Source organism: Pelobates fuscus, chromosome 8, assembly GCF_036172605.1.
Source record: "Pelobates fuscus isolate aPelFus1 chromosome 8, aPelFus1.pri, whole genome shotgun sequence".
NCBI classification, from domain to species: Eukaryota; Metazoa; Chordata; class Amphibia; order Anura; family Pelobatidae; genus Pelobates; species Pelobates fuscus.
The window spans coordinates 46,286,772-46,308,679 of record NC_086324.1 but is presented as its reverse complement, the minus strand read 5'-3'; the positions used below and the strand labels follow the sequence as shown (position 1 = coordinate 46,308,679).

Genomic DNA, 21,908 nt, shown 5'->3' with positions numbered 1-21,908 from the left:
TTTTTATGTAATTTGTGTAAAACTCCTCAAGGGAGTTTTAGCATAAACTACACCAACCAAGATTTAGGTTTTACTTTAAAGGGACACAACATCCATCATAAACACCATCACTTGTCATGGTGATAAACGAATACATTAGGAGTCCTGGACTGAACCACCCATAGCACCCTCAGCCTGTTATTGCGGTCTGGCTTGGCTAGAATGAAATGCGTGAAAAGAGGAGACAAGGCTTCGAAGGCGGAATATGCACTCTAAAGCTGCAAAGAGATCTGAGTGTGGAGTAAACCACAGCACAAAAAGACGGCCAAAACCTTCAAATGCACTAAGTTGATCTGAATCCAGGAATATCCTTTTAAGTACGATCAGAAATAGGAAACCTTGCTTGTCTAAGAGTGCCAAGTTTCCCAACTTATGAAACCTCTGGTGGGTTAAGGGCAAACCCTAATACCAGTTTAAATTCATATAGCCGTATGCAATACAATAATGTATATATCAGTACTCAACTGCCAAAACCACTGGTTGAGCATTAGGCATCTCCAATTGTGAAAAGGCCACCACATCTCCTCTTGGGCCTCTCATATGTATCATATACACGTTATTTTTGTTAGATTTTTCCACGTAGCCTCAGAACTCCTTTGGTCATCAGATAAAGCTGCGTAAAAGTTTACATTAAACCACTGCTCCATTTTTTGTTCTGGTAGCTTGTAATTCAGTTGAATTGTATTTATTTTTCCCCTTCTTGGCCCTTCAAGGCCCACAAAGCCCCCATTAAACAAAAAGACACAAATTATATTAAGTGTAAATTTTATTAAACGAAGCAAGTACATATTCTGCATGAATTCAACAATAAAAAAACGATCAAAAAAAAAAAAAGATCAACTGTTTAAGATTGCAACTTGCATTTCATTATATTTTTTTCTTTATAAAAAAAATCTCAAAATGCAGATTAAGTTTTTTTTTCTCTTCTCAAAAAAGAATTTTTGAACAGTTTTTTTTTTTTAAACTAAATTACATATAAGCTGTCTCCAGTCACGTTTCAGTCAGTCAGCTGAGGGTCATGTCATAACTTAGTCTCTGTTCTGCAGAAAGAGCAAAATACAATGATGAAAATATAGTTAACTGAGCAGAGTCAATGTCATTCAATCATACATCACCTCACTTAACAGAATTTGAAATGGATGCTATGAGCATCATAGCCACTACAAAGTATTGCAATGGAAATGGTGCTAGGAAGCTGTGGGGGTGGTCCAAGTTTTTTTTGTTTTACCCTTCTTAAAAACTTTTTTTAGTTTGACAAAGCCAAAAGGAGAATCAGATTTAAAACGAGGGTATCTTACTTCCACATTAATCAACCAAGTTCTTGTATGGTGTGAGCATGTACTATGTAAAATAAGCAGAGAGCAAGCTAGGCATCCAACCAAGCAGATTTGTCACAAATCCTTTTTGTGCTACCTAAACAACACCGTTAGCAGTGCATGTTCACTCTGTACAGATGTTTTGATTGATTGACAAGGAAGATACATTTCCTCATTATGATGTTGAAAATTAAGGGCTAGGATTTAAGTGCTGGGGATTCATTAAATCCATGTCAAACTACTATTACTAATATTAGAATAAGGAATGACATGCATGGTTTCTTAGCAGTATAACCACTATATTTGGCCGTAGTGGTTATGGTGCTCAGAGTGGCCCTTTAAGTAAGTCTGTTACAGATTACAATCTGTGCTTAAATACAATATATACATTTCTCAACAAAGATTTGCCATTGGAGATAGCAGACAGTCAGCACATGTCACCGCATGTGGCTTGACAGGGTGGAAGTGAGCTATCTCCAGTCTCATTTTAATCATCAGTACTGCGTTACACAAAGATTTTGATAAAGTCCTAGAAAAAGAACATAAAATATTTCCCACCACAGGATTTCTCATGTACTATAAACAGAATTGACATTTCTGTAAAAAAAAAAGCAGTAAGTTAAGGACTAGACTAATCTTCAAAAAACAAACCCAATAATATTTCATAGCATTTTACTTGCATTCTACAACACCTAAAAATAAACACACGATTAGTGCAAGAATTACAGATTAGACCAAACTGAAAAATAAATGTGCATATCTTAATTGTACTAAACCTGTGCTTGACAGGGTTTTCCTAAAATGTAGCACACATACAACTTTTTATTAGCACCCAGTGTTGCACACATACCTAATTAAACAGACTTAAAAATCACAATTAGTCAACTATTTTCACCCCTATACCACTTCTTCAATCATGCTCAGCTTTAGTTTATATACATACAAACTCACTACCCGTCCCCCCATATTTTGAAAAGAATGAATTTATCCTCTTTCCCCTACTGTTCACCTATCTCGGAAGGAAAGAAGATATTACAAGGTGTTCTCTACTATTCCTAAGTGCCTGCATTACGTAGATCAGGGGTTCCCAACCAAGTCTTCACGTACCCCCTACCAGTCCAGGATTTAGGGATTTTTGTTTCTAAAAAGACCTTACACACAATTGGTTAATCCCTAAATCCTGGACTGGTAGGGGGTACTTGAGGACTGGGTTGGGAACCACTGGTGTAGATAATACACAGAAGGGAAACCTGAAGCAGTCTCTGCTTTAACAGAGTGATTAACATTTGTGAAACTGGCTCAAAAATAGCATTACATAGCAACTACTCCATTAACGAATAACTGTCAATCTGGTGCTTGTGACACATTCTCACCATTTTAAATTTGGCTCCTTTAACTTTGTTATCATGGGCTAAAGTTTGTGTTGCATTGCAAACCAATTACACTAAATTTATCCTATTAAGTTCCACTTACCATCTCTTTTATTCAAGTGCTGTCTTCACCTGATGGAGAATTGTATTTTTTTTCCTCACCAAGGTTATAATGAATTTCTAAAGGAAATGCTGGCCTCTTCCTGTACTGTACCGTACAAGAGTATATTTGTCTTAACATATAATGGATGCATTTTAGAAGCCAGGGAGAATGAGGCCTCTAGTGCACACAAATGGGCTTTTACACAGGCTGCACCAAGGGCCTGCAATGCCCTTATTGCTCAGATACTGGTTAGTAACCATGCATACTATATGTGCAAATATACTCACATGCAATTCAAATAAAATACACAGTGATTTAACTAGTGCATTTATAAATTATAAAAAATATATCAGAATTTCTATGGTATGTTACTCTATCATGGTTGCACTCAACGTGTCTGGAGTGTCCCTTTAAGATTGAAAAAGAAATGTAAATGCTGCAAAAGTTCTATAAACAGTGAAAATCTAAATTTATATATGGTTATATATGTGCCATGCAACATCCACAGGAAAAATACTGCTTATTACAAATCAGGTAATTAGCTAGAAAGCGGTTTGGCATTATATCTTGTGTACATTAAACAGTGAATTGTAGTAAAGTGTAAATCAAAATCAATTCCAATATTAGGGCCAAAATAGTTGACAAAAAAAAAATAGTTGACAGATGTGGCTATTTTGGCTTTAATTTTGCTATTCAGTATTTCGTTTTCTACAGTTTACTGTTCTCGGACTAGCCCGTTTTGAAACCCTAATATATATATATATATATGTGGGACAAAAAAAACAAAACAACTTCATGTGTATGCATATATGTATACAAAATAAAAAATCTGAATGTGAAGGAAACATAATTGAGCACTAATGTTTACACTAGCAGGCAAAGGCTGATGTTTCTGACAGAATTATAATGTCTTTATGAAATGCTCATAAAGAAATTACATTGAAATTCCAACATTGTCAAAATATAATGGGGATTACTTGGTCTCCTGCAGAATACTCAAGTTGACAAAACTCTACAAAAGGCAGAACTACCTCTGTCAAGTTTTGTCACTTGTGTAAACTGAACATATTTCAGCAGATATTGGAGAATGAAGCCAACTTACAGAGGTTTTTAAATTATTCTATTTAATTCCTTCAAAACAATGTGATTGAGAGAACTGGAATGGAACTCAACCTGTGTATGATGTGCAATGCAAGCTTGATTGTTTATAAGTCATCAATATATTTTCTTACTTTTCTGTCCTCCTAAATTAAATCAGTCTGGCTAAAGCCTTCCAGTATTCCAATGTGACTAAAGCAGTACTAAAGGCTGTTAACATGAAGAAGTGGATGCAAATATACAATCCAAGATATCAAACGGTTAAACACGGCACGCAAGTGTCTCTGAAATATTGAAATGGTTAAACACGGCATGTGGGTGTCCCTGAAAGTCAAAGTTTTTCAGCTTCAGAACAAGGGATATATGAATCACTTACCGGAATAGAATTAAGTCAGTAAGTTCTCTGTCTCTTATTGGACTCGTCTCGAGGAGACTCAGCCTGCATCACTTTCAGCTTCACGTAATTTACCATTTTTCCATGTAAGGAAATAATAGCTTCATTTGCGCTGGATACATCAGCGTATTTAACGTAGCCAACATTTTTACCCGGCACAATGTACACCTCGATAAGATTTCCAAACCGACTAGAACGGAAGAAGAGAAACACAATGATTTTCAATGCACAAAAATAAAAGTGACATTTTTCAGAAATACATTTTTGAAATGAGTTAAGAAAACATATGTAAAATACAAATAGAAATAAGTAAAATTGAAAAAGTAAACCAAAAGTTAATGTTGTGGCTGATCAGTGCCTTGGTTGAATGTTCAACCCTTTACGTTCCAGTTCAGATTAAAAAAAAAATAATAATAATAATAAACACAGAAGGCTGACGCGAAGCTTAGACTTTGAAATAAAAAATATAAAATAAAAAATAAGAAGAAATTATAGAAATAAATTTATAGACACATTATATATATATATATATATATATATATATATATATATATATATATATATATATATATATATATATATATATATATATATACATACACATCCAACATTTGAGCTCAAAAACACTGATCAGTTATAGAACCATTACAAATTAAGGTCAAAGCATGTAGACAGAACCTTACCAGAACACATCTTCCATAATATCCAAGCTCAGTGGGTGAGGGTTGAATACTACAAAAAGTCTTTCCTTAGTTTGTGCATCACCTGGAGCTTTCTTTTTGAGGGGTGGAAGGGAAGCATCTGTCTGGAGCTGAGATGCGACAGGGGATGCATATGCCCGCTCAAATGCCTGCTGGAAATCAAATTCAGGATTTAAACAGCTGTATCTAAATGCCCACCACCAACTATCACAGTAATGAACAATGAACACACCACTTACCTTGTACTTGATGTGCACTATAGTGTAACTAATATTATTGCAATAATATTAACAATACAAAAAACAAAAAGTTTGTTTTGCCAATCCCACCTCCTTAATTAAGATCATAAAGATTGATGATCTCAACCAATCCAATACTTCCCCATTTATTATTGCTTAACCCCTTAACTTCGTTCTATGCCGTCCCACATTCAATGGGCTTTAAAGCCGGTGCAGAGGCATAGAACGCCGTAACGGCTTGCTGCCCAGGAGCCTCGGGAATACATGCCTTCCCAGCGCTCCGCTTCAGGAGGACTGCCTGACAGCCTAGGCAGTCCTCCAACGGCAAATCAGGCCCCCGGGGGCCATGTGATCACTCTCAAAGAACAAATCACATGGCAGGCACAGCTGCCTGTGGATTTGGCTGCAGGGGGACTGCCTGGCAGTCCCCCTGCTGGTGAATAAAGTGAAAAAAAACCAAAAAAAAACAAAACACTATTTTAATACTAATATAATTACATATATTCATATTAAAATACACGTAGAATGTCTATATACATAATTACATTAATAAATTATATATACATATATGTAATTTCATTCCAACTGTATTTTGATATAGATAGATATCTATATATTATATAATTAATACAATGTTAAACAAAAATCTGCACACCAGTCAAGCCATAAGACTTTTTTTTCCGACAGAAATCCCAAAACTGCAGCGATGTTACAACCGCAAAGGATTCTGGGCGGGCATATGCAAATTAGTGTAACAAAGAATCACATTTTTGCCTCATTCCATTTTAAACCTGGATTCTTTATAATCTGTGTTTGCTGTATACAACAGCTTGAAACACAATATAGGAAAAGATGCAAAACCAGTGAATCCCTCATGGACAGCTGTTTCGCTGGTAATGCAACTCATCAGCATGAGGTTGGTTACTGGTTTGCTTATTGAGGCTTGGTAGTGCTTGGGAAGCAAAATCCAAAAAAGGTTATGGTGGGGAAAAATTGTGGAATGAGGCAAAAATGTGATTCTTTGTTACACTAATTTGCATATGCCCGCCCAGAATCCTTTGCGGTTGTAACATCGCTGTAGTTTTGGGATTTCTGTGGGAAAAGCAAGTCTTATGGCTTGACTGGTGTGCAGATTTTTGTTTAACATTGTATTAATTATCCAGACTTCAGATGGAAGGGGTTTTCAATCACAATTTTTCCCCCACCATAACCTATTGGATTTTGCTTCCCTAGATATCGATATCGATATCTATAGATCTATAACAAAATACACTAAATGACTTGACATTATATATCTCCCTCCATCTATAAATAAATACAAATAACGTGTATATTTATGTAATCTTAACATAATTATGTGATTTTTATCAATTAAAATTTGAGGGAGACTTCGCTGAACACAAATATTAGGGTTTCAAAAGGGTTAATACAGTGGATGTTACTATTACCCAATCTAATGACACCCTGCCGGGAATTGAACAAGGGTTGAACATATTCTACTGATGATGCATTAACCCACTGAGCTCTCTCAAATGTTGCCTTAGCACTAATGCAACAAAAGGAACCATGCAAGTACAACAAAGTAAGCTTCAGTGGCGTTTATTCTTAGAATCTAGTGAAGCCTTGCTAAAGGAAAACAAGATAACCTACATATTCCTGGGCTACCATACTGAAATGTGAATTCATTCGCACACTACACATGGTCTCAATACATCAATCTATGTTCACTCAGCATATGACAGCCAAAACCTATAATTTCATGCTTATGCCTTTCAAAAAGAAGGGAAATGCAATTTAACTTGCCAATCACAGAGGACAAGTTGTCATTATACAATATAAAATGTCAATGAGCACAAAGCATTGCCGTCATCTGCTCAATAGGATTCACAAGCAGCCATATTAACAAGATGTTATGACAGTTAGCATCTTCTATCTTGAAAGGTTTGTTAGGTCAGAATAACAGAACATACACAGTATGAAATTAAAGAAACACAAAAGCAATCCTCTGCAGAGATACTGCCCTGGCATTAGATCACGGGAACCAAAGTTCTTTATTAGTAGTGGCAGAATCCACCTGTTACATTTCTATACTTCCAGTGCCTCCCTGACAGAGATCCTGATACCGTGCGCCCAGTGGCGGATCCAGAGCCTGATCTCGGTAGGGGCACGTGTAGATTATTTAAAGGGACACTATAGTCACCCAGACCACTTCAGCTCAATGAAGTGGTCTGGGGTGCAAGGTCCCTCAGGTTTTAACCCTGCAGATGCAAACATAGCCGTTTCAGAGAAACTGCTATGTTTACATTGCAGGGTTAAGCCAGCCTCTAGTGGCTGTCTTTCGGACAGCTACTAGAGGCGCATATGCGACGCTGGAGGCATATTATGCCTCCATCGCGCAGAGCGTCCATAGGAAAGCATTGAAAATTCCTTTCCTATGGACAGCTTGAGCATGCGGCTCCGCTGATGTCGGCAGGGGAGGAGAGGTCACCAGCGCCGAGGGAGCCTGGCGCTGGAATAAGATAAGCTGCTGAAGGGGGTTTTAACCCCTTCAGCGCCGTGGGGGCACCCTCAGGGCACTATAGTGTCAGGAAAACCACTTTGTTTTCCTGAAACTATAGTGACCCTTTAAAGAAATAATCCAGCCACAGCTCTGGGGACAACTTACCTGGGGTCAGTTAGGACATAGGAGCAGTGGTGGGGTGGGGTGTGTGTATGTGTATGTGTGCTTTTTTTATATATATATATATTTTTTTTTAAATAAAAATAAATAAATGTCTCTCCTCCCTCCCCCTGCTCTATCCATAACCAATGAACATTGTTTTATTAAATGTGGGCATGGTCTAAATTAAAAGGTTTAAGGATTTTAGAGATGCCAGACTATATATGTAACCAACTTTGAAGGGACACTAGTCACCAGAGCAAATACAGCTTATTGCATTTGTTGTGGTGAGTAGAATCATCACCTTTGGGCTTTTTGCAGTAAACACTGTCTTTTCAGAGAAAATGCAGTGTTTACATTACAGCCTAGTGATAACTTCACTGGCCACTCCTTAGATTGCTGTTATAGGTTTTTCCTGGGGCAAACCTGCCTAGTGTGCATCACAACATTCAGTGTATCCACCCTCTGCATGCAGACATTGAACTTTCCTCATAGAGATGCAGTGATTCAATGCATCTTTATGAGGAGATGCTGATTGGTCAGGACTGTTTGACTTGTGCTGGCTCTGCCCCTGATCTGCCGCCTTGACAGTCTCAGCCAATCCTATGGGGAAGCATTGTGATTGGCTCAGACCACCACTTCTGATGATTTCAGAGGCAGTTCAGAGACAGACAGGGGAAGAGCCAGCAGCTCGAGACTTTTTTTTACTATATTTAGGGCGATGGGGGGGGAAGGTAGGCTAGATGGTTGTTTTAACACTATAGGGTCAGGAATACACGTTTGTGTTCCTGACCCTATAGTGTTCCTTTATTGTCAATATGCTTACTATACAAACGGATTGTTTTTATTTATGAAGATTCAAAGCTTATTTGCCTTTATGTAAATATTATCTGCTCTAGAATATATCTTTTCATGATACTATTTGTTGGAATACTCCACCCAACACATCTGCTTAAATCCCCTGCAGGACAAAGAATCTTCATAAAACTAGATTTAGATCAGTTCTAAAAGATTAAGAGAGAGTTTTAAACAAAAGCAACTTGTAAAAAAAACAAATAAAGCAAAAGCTATAATGTGCACAATGACAGCTATGTTGCTAAAACACATTTACAGCAATTTGAACTGCTCTCAAAGTTAATGGAAAATAGCACAATTGTGCAATATGCAAACTGACCAAATGTGAGTGTTGAAGACATTTAAACAGAAACATATAGACCAATATATAGTTAAAGCTACTTGTTTAAATTCAGAAAATGACTTACTGATGCTGCAGGATATTGTGGTGTAACTTGGGAATTCCACACCAGAGACTTTACCTGAGCAGCTACCATTTGTGAGGCCATTTTTCTAAGCAAGCTATAAAGAAAATCCAGAAAACTATAATTATAATGGGAATATTAAATCACTCAGTGCACACAAGTCAGCAATTTTCAGTGTTCAAATGATTAACATATTTAACTCCATTTTCCTAAATTTGTTTACATTTGATTTACCTCTCTCTGACGCGTGACTGTGTGTAACATCAAGAGGAGGGCAAATGAGTTCTCAAAGAGCAAAAAACTGTCAGAAAGCTAGGAAAGAGAGTCTGTAATCATACTTACTCTGTGTTATCTGAACCATCACTTAAGTAAGTGACACCAAGTCGATTTCCAGGTGGGTATTCAAAACCATGCAGCTTGTATTTAGCATATATGGCAGATGAAACATTTTGATACTGAACCACAACATGACCTAACAGGAAAAAACAAAAAATATATTTTAAAGGAGAACTGCTTGTTATAGTGGCTGGTTTAGACACTTTACTTCCACCACCATGGAACACTTAAAAAAAAATAAAAAATTACAAACATTTTTTAAAAAGTGGCATACACGCTTCATCTTGGCAATTCATTCTTTAAATCCACACAGCAGTTTAAGTAAAAACTAAATAAAAAGATTTCAAACTAACATCATCCTTTCTCCAGTGGAAAGTAAGCGTTAATTGACTGACTCAATTGTAAACCTGAGGTTTAATTGGCTGTTGGTATCAAATGCCATTAATTGACCATTTTATTGAGTATTGATGATGTGTATTTGAAAATAGAAAAGGCTACCACTACATTTAAAACATCAGTTCTTCAAAGCGTAACAGGTAAAGATTACTACAGCTTGATCAGACACATATTAATCTGTTGGGAATATTGTGTAAAAGGAACACTCCAAGCACCATAACAAATTGTTGTGGTTATGGTGCTAACTGTGTCCTCCCACTATAAGTAGTTAAACCTTTTGCAAACAGCTGAACAACTTACGAGGCAAGACATCTCCTCGTGTCCCCTAAATGCTCCTGCATTGACGTATGCCTGGGGGTTGCAGGACTTTGCTCATGGGAACTAAAACAAAAATGCCGGGGGCGGGGCCTGGCCGCTGAACTGAGTGGAAGTAGGCAGCAAGAGCTCCTGAGACACACGGTGGACCGGCGGGGGTTATCCCGGTCCACACCGAGCTGGCACACGAGCCACCGCACCCATCCACGACCACAGGCCACCCAAGCCTTGATGGCAAGATGGCGGCGGACGACATGCTTACAAGGCTGTTGCCCACCCGGCCTCTATCCGAGCGACTGGACTCATATTCCAGCACTTCTGGGAAAGGCTAGAGTAGCGGGCCTCCCAACTACCCCCCAAACGCAGTGGTGCAGCAGGCATGAGGAGCAGCACGGTTCTGTTCCGGGCAAAGCGACACGCCGAGCACATACTACCCACACCAAGAGCCCGTCCAGGCCATAGGTCGTGAGGGAACCCCCTCCGAGGCATCGACCACCACACCGAAGGGCCACACGCCGCTGGCGGCGGACGACCATCAGGCCCCTCCGTGACACCCACAAAGGTAGAGACCCGGCCTCATGGAGAACCCGAGGCTGTGGCCCAAGAATACTGATCTTGAACGAGGCCTGGAACCAGGAAGGGACCTACCAACACTGACGACTCCTGTCCGCACACCAAAGCTACCAGGGACCAGCTCCCAAGACGCCCCGCAGAGGAATTGGCTGACACAGGAGCTTGAGCTCTGAGCTCCCCACTACACGCATAGCGGACTGAGCGGCAGAGACAGAGTGCCCCTTAACACCTTACCGATAAGTTTGAACTCCCTGCAGATCCCTAATATGAAGCTGCTGCTCTGATTGAAACGGGACATGCAGACCTGATCTCACAGTAGCAGCCATCGTGCATTTTTCCTGTTTAGCCTCTGTCAACATAGTATGTGAAAATTTGGTCCTCCCAATTTGGGGTACTCAGTCATGCCCTTCCCCAAGTTAGTTAGTCTAACAATAGAGGGGGGTGTCAACCATCATAATAGCCTGCACGGCTGCCTTGTAAGCTCTCATACAGTCACTGCCCAGATAGGGGGCCTAACCGCAGCATTATGAGCACTACTCATGTATACCACACTAAGATACCCGATTACACCTACACCTGAGGTAGCTCACCTGGGGACGGAGGGGGCTGGAGACAGCGGCTGAACATTTAAACAACTAGTCTTAATACCAGCTCGGCTTTTTCACTCATGTATGTATAACCTGAGATAACTTAATTTAAACGTCTGTCAGCTCTACGACACGCTTCTCAAAACGTTATTCCTTTACTAATCATTGTGTCATGCTTTCAACTTGTCTTTACGAAATTAGTACAAGCTATAACTTTAGAACCGAGCATCCTCCTGTTAAAATGGCTGACTCACCTAGGTGTCACTCACGCTTTAAAGTTACTGGACATCGCATGTGTTTAGCAATTTCTACTATTACTATACTAAACTTGTTGACAATATGTTGGAATGCTTAGTTAACATAAAATGAGGCTGCTACTCTTAGGAGATGCTACTTAGTGTTACCATGCTCCCAACCTGTATTAATACGGTACATCCCCTTTTCTTTATTCTGTACCCCTTTTTAACGCTTACCTCAATAAAAGAAAGATTGACAAAAACCAAAAAAAAAAAAAAAAAAATGCCTTGCAGGAGATTCCAGCTCCATAAAAAGAGACACCTAATTAACCCCAGGAGGGCGCCAGGGCAGACTGTAGTAATTATGGGGCTTGGAGTGTTCATTTAAACAGATTTGCAACAACTATAGTAGGTGAATAAAATTAAATTACACTTGGGGTGAAAGACTATGTGAGTTTATGATAAATGATATTACTACAACAGATACACGCACAGGGGGGCTATTTAAGAGCATAATGTGTGCTCCTGGTGTTTATTTTAAATGTGTTCTGGTGTGTCTGCTGGAACAAACAAGAGTATGCAGGTGCAATATTTGATTGTCATAAAAGTACTATCAGAAACTAAAAAAAAATAAAAAATGAAAAACAAAAATACAACACTAGAAGATTGGATGCCTACAATAACAAGGCGGTTGACTCCTGAGAACATAATTGATTCAGTGTGTCATGGTTAACAGGCTTCAATGCTAAAGACAATGCATACATATTTAAACAATGTCACAAAGCAATAAACATACAGATATCTACTTTAAACAGAAACACTTTCATCATAAGATAATGATATCAAAATATTTAAATCAGGAAAGACAGATTTAATGATTACTAGTTTTCTACCTGTGCAAGCTAAAATAACACAACATGGTATCAGTTAACCTGTGTATTTAGGGAAAAGATAAGGAACACGGGGAATTATGTGAGCTCCATAGCTATTTGCATCTCTATATCGTAGTGTTCCGCAATAAAGGGATACAAGATTTTATTTTTTTACTTATATTAAACACTTTTTTTTGTGTGTGTGGCAGTACACTAGGGATGTTCTTATCTGGGTGTGAACAGGTAACCTACCGTGTAATTTAAAATATTCACGATGGTCCCATATATGCAGTGTAACAAACACTTCCTGTGTGTGTGTCCTATTGGCTGTATGAGCTTTTGACCATGAAGCCTACTCTTGCATTCTCAGTGACTGGCTCATTTTGCAGAGGAATGCACCGTCCGCATTTTCAGTCTATAAAACAGAGACACCTGGCCTCCATTCTGTAACTTACAACACCTGGTGAATTTTTGCCGCTTCTGCTACCACCCAACAGCTCCGCGCTTCTTCCTGTGCTGTCTCACCATCTGCTAAAACGCCACCAGTTACCTGCCTGCTTTGCTAACAGGAAAAGTAAAAAAAAACTGTGCCTGGGACCAATGTTAACTATTCAATTAAAATGTAAGAGCATCTCTAGTGCCGCTATATGTTAGGAAAAGAGGAAAATAATCTTGAGATAGATCAGTAGCTGGTTTTCCAGCTGAAGTATTTTGCAGGTTCATTTCCTGGTGGGGTCAAGTTACGCTTTCATAATTCAAAAAAAATATGCTTCATTCAGTTCAGGTTTGAAAACTACTAAACACATATAAAAATTAAAACTGCCAAAGAAAAATAATTTCAGATTTTGACAGGTTTTCTGTCACTAGTGATGTTGACTACTGAGAAATGAGTTAGAACTATAGATTTTACCATCTTACCAAAGCTAGAGTACAGATCTCGCTGAACCTCACAAAATTCAAGTCCTGGAATAAGATCAAATAAACCGTAGACCTGCTCTTGAACCAAAGGAACTCTGGAAACAACAGTCAGACGCTTTGACACCACTTCCTGAGTTCGCGGGTCTGCAATCTTCTCATAGGCGGAGTAATCGTATTGTTCTTTTAAAGAAGAAGAAAAAATAGTAATAATAAAATTTAATTATGTGCCACAATCAAACCAAACATCTATATTTTTAATAAAATTTTTATACATTTAATTGACATATGTAAAGAAGAGTTGAACATTAAATGTTTATTGTGTACAAATAGTCAATGTTGGAAAAAAACAAAAACCATTAACATTAGAAAATGTAAAACCATATATTAAAAAAAAAAAATCAAATCACACTAAAAAAAAAAAAAACAATCCAGCGCACTCGCTTATTCACTAAACAATGATTTCAAATCTTAGAGATTGTAATAGTTTTTTATTTACAAACACCTCACCTAGGCAACAAATAATGGGGGTTTAGTTACATTATATGATCATATATTGCATAAGCATGCCACAACGTCAATGTACCCCATTGTTTGCACGTCCTACTCTAGCAACCTAATGCTTGCTCTTATGAAATTAATCCACCTACTTGGGAAATACTTCCTTACTGGGACTCTCTGCAAGTCAAGGCTAAATAGGGTCCTGGAATGAGGCACCCCTCCCTGTCACAGGTGTATGTAATGTTACTAAACCCCCATTATTTTATGCCTAGGTGAGGTGTTTTTAAATAAAACTATTACAATCTCTAAGATTTGAAATCATTGTTTAGTGAATAAGTGAGTGCGCTGGATTCTGTGTGTATTTTGGCCCCAGCAGCACCCTATAATGTAAGCAGGTTCAGGTGAGTGCAGCCCTCTTGGTTTCTCATATATATTTATTTATATTTTTCCCAATATTACTTAATTTAAAATACTCTTAGCCAGGCTCAACTGTTTTTGCAGTGCATAAAGATTAATGGTACTGTAAAAATAAAAATACAAACCATAATACAATGAAGAAGCGTGGTCATGAATTAATGGCTCTGGCTGCCTTGGAGTGGCATGGTACTCTGCCGGTTCTGCAGATGATCCCTTGTTTTTAGGCTCAGCCAGGATTGCTTTATAACCTAGAAAGAAATTATGGCTTTAAAGTTTTGATCTAACAGTGCGTTCAGTTTTAAGATAACTGCACAACATTTTCAACAAAAGTAAACGCCCACCCCCAAAAAAAACCAAAAACACGACGTGTATATAATTCAAGTACATGAAGTAAAGCAAATCTGACTGGAAAACCGACAATTTCTCCATTGTACAAATTTAACAAAAGCTTAATTTAAAAAATAAAATAAAAGATACTTTAAAGAAGCACTCCTCATCCATACAGGACTTCAGCTGGCTGAAGTGCTTTATTGGAGAGGAGTATCTTATTGTAACACCAGTTTATAAAAAAAAAGGGAAAGCATTGGATTGGCTGAAATTGGCAAGCAGGTGGGGCCAAACGCAGGCTTGGCCAATCAGAAACTCCTTATAGAGATGCATCTGCATAAGAAAAATTCAGCGTCTCCATGCAGAGCGTGGAGACGCTGAACGGCAGTGCTGCCTACTGTTCAGCACTGCCCCAAAAACCACCCCCTGTGGCCGTCTGAGGAGTTGCAACAGGAGGTGTCCCTAGGGGGCAATGTAAACACTGCGTTTTCTCCTCCACAGACCTCAGGTCAAACCATGCATGCACTGAGAGTATACATACTAAACCCTGATTTTCATTTCATAAAAATAAAAAGAAGTCTGAAGTGGTCCTTTAGGGAACATAACCACTGCAGCTCATTGTAGTTGCTATGGCGCATTGTCCATAGGCTGCGATTCCCTGGTTTTTGCCAATGTTTGAGTTACGAGTTCTTACAGCTTAGAACAGTTGCCTAAAGTACAAAGGCAAATTTGAAAATGTATTACCACATTAGCAAAATGTAAGAGCCCCAGTTTTTGCCAGAGTGAGTTGCACTGGTTATGGTGCTTAGAATGTAATTTTTTTTTGGGGGGGGGGGGGATATTCATCTATCTATATGTCTATCACCAGGTAGGTTAGGTTGCATTTAACTACATGATTCGGTAATACAGCCTGCAATTCATATGTAGCTCACAACAAGCCTGTCAATTTTTAAAAAGCTACTTACTTCGGTCGCAATTTTCTATTGCAATGGCAGCTTGGGAGGGTTTGAGGAACCTTACATATCCCAATCCTTTACTTTCTCCTGTAGTTTTGTTTTTAATAATTGAGCAATACTCAATCTGTCCGTAAGGCTAGAAGAAAAGGTAGAAAAAAAAAAATACACATGAAAGTAGATTCAGAACAGGACATTGATCTGAGCAGCCATTTTTGAAAAATTGCAAAACACATTCATGGTGTTTGTAATGATGATCTGTCCAATTCACACGCAGACTTTAACAGGCCTTGCCATTCATAAATGCATGAATGACTAAATCTGCTAAGATAATAGAGACTGATTAATACTATTTGATAGCCAAATTATAAAAATAAAAATGTTCAGAGCTGTACTCACGTTCTTTCTATTTGAATATAAAATTCAACCCATTTTCATACAGATTTGTATTCCTAGCACTACAGTATCCCTTTAAAAAGATTAAAACTTATTTCTAGACTTTGCACATACTCAGGCTTTAAAGGGACACTGTAGGCACCCATAACACTTCAGCTAATTGATGTAGTCTGGGTGCACTTAGTACTGCAATGTAAAACATTGCAGTTATAGAGAACTACAATGTTTACATTGCAGCTCTAAGTCTGCCCTCAGTGGCAGTCTACCAGACAGCCACTAGAGGGCTTCCGAAATCCAAACGGACTTTTGGTCCGTTATCTGGAGCTGGACATCCTCATTGACCTCCAGCGTCAGATTTTCCCCATAGGACAGCATTGAATAATGCTTTCCTATGGGGAGGTCTAATGCGCACGCAGCCATTGACGCGCATGCGCATTAGGTCTCCCCCGTCGGCAGGGGAGCAGCGTGCGTGGAGCTTGACCCAGAGCCGAAGGACATCTGCGCTGGATTCAGGTAAGTGGCAAAAGGGGTTTTAACCCCTTCAGCCCCCCATGGAGGTGGAGTGCGAGAGAGAGGAGGACCTATTAAACCTATAGTGCCAGGAAAACGGGTTTGTTTTCCTGGCACTATAGGATCCCTTTAACAAATAATTGTTACATCGTGTTCTTATAAATCTTATCACCAATTTTTTTTTCTATGAAAGCTTAAATATCCCCCTAATCACTCACCCTGAAAGGAACACTCTGGGCACCAATAAAAGTGTCATGTATTTGAAAGGTTTTAGCCTCTTTAATTTGCTGATTGCAATAGACAATATTAAAATTGGTTCAGTAAGGAGTCAATGCTGAGCAAAATAAAAAAAAAGTGTGGGCAGGTGGATCCTTCGTCAATTTAACAATATTGAATACAGAATACCAGATTCCCAAAAGGAATGGACTACCAGACTCGAGCAGGTTAAAGAGAAAAAGTTAAAGCTTGATTTATTCTGATAATAAAAATGTCAGTACAGTATAGTGGCAATAGCCAGTGCACATAGGAGGTAGAGAAGGGGAAACTTACACTTATAAGACAATTCCACCTGGTGGGCATGAAAGGCATAAGCGTCTCCTTCTCTGTACCCCCCATTCCCAATGGCTATTGCCACTATACCACTGGTTTTCTAATGAGAAGAAATCAAGATTGAACTTTTACTTACCTGCTTGAGTCTGGACATGCATTCCCTTTATGGATTCGGTATTGCAGAACTCAAAGGGACTCTCCAGTGCCAGGAAAACAAACCGTTTTTCTCCCTCCCACCTCCCATCCAAGGTTGCTGAGGGGGTTAAAACCCCATTCAGTGACTTACCTGTATCCAGCGCCAATGTCCCTCGGCGCTGGGTCAGGCTCCGCCAACTCTCCTCCGCCGCCAGCCGGTTGGGGGGAGACCTAATGCGCATGCGTGGCAATTGCCGCGCGCATTACACCGCCCCATAGGAAGGCATTATTCAATGCTTTCCAATGGAGATTCCAGCATCTCTTTAAACACTAAAACCGGAAGATCCTCTAGTGGCTGACTCAGACAGCCACTAGAGGAGGACTTAACCATGTTAAGGCAATGAGTGCAGTTTATGAAAACTGCACTAATTACACGTGCAGGGTTAAGGGTAGTGGGAGTTGGCACCCAGACCACTCCAATGGGCAGGAGTGGTCTGGGTGCCTGTAGTGTCCCTTCAAGGAAGGCTTATGGTTGCTCACTCTGCAAAACATTTATTTTTTGTGCAAATGCTATAAAGATTGAGAATGCTAGAACTACTAATTCGCTTCAAATTTTGTTTCCTAATGGAGTAACTTTTAGCATAGCAATAGTTTTCATTTAACTATTTCATACCCTGAATTTCTCTTTAACATCATCTTCTGTGTATGATTTAGGGATCATTACAAAGATCCTAGTTAGCTCTTCGTCTTCCACATCCTGATGATTTGAAGAACCTCGTGATTGAGCAATAAACACCTAGAAAAATAAAATATACGTGTTTTAAGCAGAACACCTGCAACTCCAACATGCGTTTGACCAGATTTAACCAGAAGTTATTTAATTTACCAAAAACCTGCTTTCATTCCGTCAACGCTGTTCAAGGTTGGTTAGGTTTGATGGTGGCTTCCATATTATTTCAACACCTGCAGAAGTGGCTAGGCTTTGGGTGCAGTGAAAGCCATGTTTTTATTGTCAAGCCATTGAAATGATTAGACAAAATACAGAGTAAAAATGGCACCCGAGCAGGAGTGTGTTTAACCTCCTTCAGGTTAAACAGGTGTATCCCAAAGTTGGCCCTCTGGCACCCAACACCACTGCCCCTGACTACCTTCCTCTCTGCTACAACAGTATGATAAAAAAGGTTCTGCTGGGTTCCCATTAGCAGGGAGAGAGAATCAGCCTAACACTGATTGAAATAGTATGCATACATATAGACACACACACACACACTATAGATTCATTGAATGAAAAAAAAAAAAAAAATATGATTGAATAACAGTAAGTAAATGAAATTGCAATGCAAACATATAAAGGAAACAAGACCAGAAAAAGTCCTGTATGAACCCTAAAGTGTAATTGTATTATTATGAATAATAGAAGATTACAAGACCTTTCAAAAAAAATGGTAAAAAAAACAAAAACAAGAAAACATTGTATATAATATGCATGGGCTATAATTTCTTCATTCAGTTCCCCATAAAAGGCACTGCAGTCCAACATGTATGATAATTGCCAACCGGAAGTATGTAAAATTCATGTGCTGCACTTAGTCTTAAATGTTTATACAGGCAGTCAATGCACTATAACCGGTTATGAGCATGCATTAGAAATATCAAATCTGCCTAATTTTGGAAACCATTAATAGCTAAATGTGTCAACTGGAAACAGTCTAAAAAAAAAAAAAAAAACTTTGCACTCATTCACAAAAATCACAGGGTGCTAACTGAATATGGGTCAGCAAACCCCATAGAATCTACATAAAGAAAAAAAATCTTAGGCACTCACTGTGATACGTTTAAAGCAGTTTTAATGGATCCAGAATGTTTCGACCTGTACCAAGGTCCTTATCCATTAAAACTGCTTTAAACGTATCACAGTGAGTGTCTGAGATTTTTTTTTCTTTTAACTGGAAACAGTCTGACAAAGAACTGTGGGAAAGCACCATGTCGGAGCCACGCGCTTTACAGAGGGCTATGGCAGTTATGTTGATTATTACGCCCCAACATACTACAGAACAAACACCTTTCTTAGTCTTCCCTTCAATATGCCCAGGTGAAATATGTGCAGGAACCACCGATCATCGGCTGCCCCTAGACCTAGATCAAGGTTAGGCGATCTAGGGAATCTTCCGCACTCCAGATGTTGTGGACTACATTTCCCCTAATACTTTGCCAGCATTATGGCGGTTGGAGAATTATGGGAGATGTAGTCCACAACATCTGCAGTGCCAAAGGTTGCCTTCTCCTGCCCAAGATTCAGGTAATCAGGAAACCCAATTCATGTGCACAATCTGCTCCCCACTGAGATGAGTGTGCAACGAGCAGTGCCCTATCAGGAAACATGCTGCCCTATATTGCATGCTGGTATAGTCAGGGTATTTTCAGCAAGGCCTGGGTGGGTGGGTGTGAGTGTGTCCTGACTCAGGGGGTCTCACCTTGATGGGCTTAGTGCTCTCATTGAGGCACCGGCCGTGCATCTCCTCCATAGCCCGGCAGGCCTGGGAGGACTTGGCGTATTTGACGAAGGCGATGCCCTTGGACTCCTTGGTCTGTTTATCCTTCACCACCCAGATGTCCTGGATGTCGCCGAATTCAGAGAACCTGTCCCGGATCGTGTCCTCGGTCACCGTCTTGCTCACCACCAGGAACACGCGGCTGTTGGGAGGATCATCCAAGTTCCCGGCTGAGGGACGGAACCCGCTGCTGTCTTCCATGTCCGGACTCTGGTGAGGATTAAACAAAAGGCGTGAAAATGACTGAGCATGCAATGGCCACTTCCGCCGTTGAGTATCCCCCACTTCCGGTGACGTTACGACTAAACATTCCCCTCCTCTCCCTCTCCCGCGGTCACACCGCTAAGCAGCCTCCCCTGCAGGCGGGAGGACTAAGTTGCACCAGTACATGTATTTTTATTTTATTTATTTATTTATTTTTCTTCACTGAACCTGAGCATATAAAATAAATGAAGCACATTTTAGAAATATAAAATAAGCTCACATGGTTTAACTAGAAATTTAGAAGAAAAAATTAAATAAAACAGACAGCTGAATGTATTCCACCTTGGTGTCTCTTATCGTTCTCTAGTTCCTTGAACCCCCCCCCCCCCTGCATACCTTGCTGACCCCCCATGCCTTTTGTGTCTCTCACCTACTGCTATAGACCAGTAGTGAAGTGTTGCATGGTTGTATTAGTAACGCCGGCGCTCAGTGGTAGAGGTCCGCTAACCCCCAAAATGCATTTAAAAGCAAAGAGCCACAGGCTGAACAGTGTAGAGGGGGATACTCAGTTAGGTTTATTGTAGAACGTAAGCTCATTGAGATGGGCCCTCCACCTCTCTGTTCCTGTACGTCCAGTTGTCTGATTACTATTACATGTCTGTTAGTGTGATGTAATTCCAGTAAAATACAAGTTTAGCAGGCTAAGATTGCCACAAGGCATATGTATGTATATGTGTTTGTAGTATCAGTTAGTTAATAACACGTAGCTAAGATACTGTTATCACTGTACTGACCAGGTGCAGGAATGTAAGAACTGGAATTACGCGTCCCTCTCCTTTGTATCAGATGAGCCACGTGGTTAGACCGGATGGATGAGTTTAGACTCTATTCATTAAATAGGTTAAGGGTATGTGTGGGTGTAGTTAATTGTGGGAGGAGCTACAGTGCTATATAAGGAATGTACTCTATGTATTCAGTACTCAGACTTTGCTGTATTTTGGTGACGCTAGTCCCTCTGAGTCCCGATCGGTGATCCAATAAAGAATCTCTTCCTTCCTGAAGAAACCTGTGTCCATCTCTCTGTGCTTGGCTTCCGTCAGTTTCTCCGGTATCATTTGGTGCGTTGGCCGGGAAGCTCATCGTTCAACGGTAGCTGAGAGGCAGAGGCGTGAGACGGTCTATCTTTGCCCACGTTCTCTACGGCTGCACCCCTGAACTTCTGCGTGGACCTCCCTTCGTCTCGGCGCCACTGGTCTGTTGTCCAGGAGATCATCGGCCTCTACGTGAGAAGTGCTGGGGTGTCCCCGTCGATGAGTGTGAACTCAGGTTCAGGAACGAGGAGGTAAGACAACTGCTGTTTTAGACGGCAGGACCCACTAGGGGTATACCGATTGTGCGGTAGGCCCAAAGGGGTTTTGAATCTGTGTATCTGCCCCCTCTGTCGGAGGGAAGGAGCGAAGGCGCACCGCTCGATCGAACGCTCTTTAGTCAGACCGTTTGATTTGGTTAGTCAGGCGGGGTCCTGGTGTAGATAGCCCTAGCCGGACACCGGTGTCTTGTCTAGACTAGCGTTCTAGGGTGTATATTACGTTCGCTAGGTCGGAGGGACCGGGAGACTAAGCGGCGCCTGTGTAAATTCGGTTCGCTAGTTCTCATCCTATCTGGGCTAAGTGGGAAGGCGTGTAAATTTGGAACCCACTAGACTTTTGATAGTACGACTAAGAGGCGCCTGTGTAAATTCGGATCTCTAGCTCGTTGTATAGTGCGACTAAGAGGCGCCTGTGTAAATTCGGATCTCTAGCTCGCTATGTATATGTGGTGATTGGGCAGTGTGGCTAACCAAAACGGGTGTATATAGTTTTAGGTAGTCCATTCAAGGTACTGGCCAATAGTTTAGTTGGGAATTGTAAATGTGTTAACGATTGTTTAGTAAAGTGTATATCTTGTTAGATAGCG

General features: G+C 40.0%; 1 protein-coding gene across 1 annotated transcript; it reads right to left on the bottom strand.

Moving 5' to 3' along the window:
* Positions 1-989: 989 nt before the first annotated feature.
* Positions 990-20,026, bottom strand: RBM45 (RNA binding motif protein 45). The gene is made up of 10 exons (XM_063429780.1): positions 19,671-20,026; positions 17,870-17,992; positions 15,619-15,745; positions 14,452-14,574; positions 13,412-13,591; positions 9,521-9,650; positions 9,182-9,275; positions 5,004-5,173; positions 4,303-4,510; positions 990-1,079 (listed from the first exon to the last, which is right to left on the bottom strand). The coding sequence occupies exons 1-9, from the start codon at positions 19,947-19,949 to the stop codon at positions 4,318-4,320; spliced, it is 1,419 nt and encodes a 472-aa protein (XP_063285850.1). The 5' UTR covers positions 19,950-20,026; the 3' UTR covers positions 990-1,079; positions 4,303-4,317.
* Between the last annotated feature and the right edge of the window lie 1,882 nt (positions 20,027-21,908).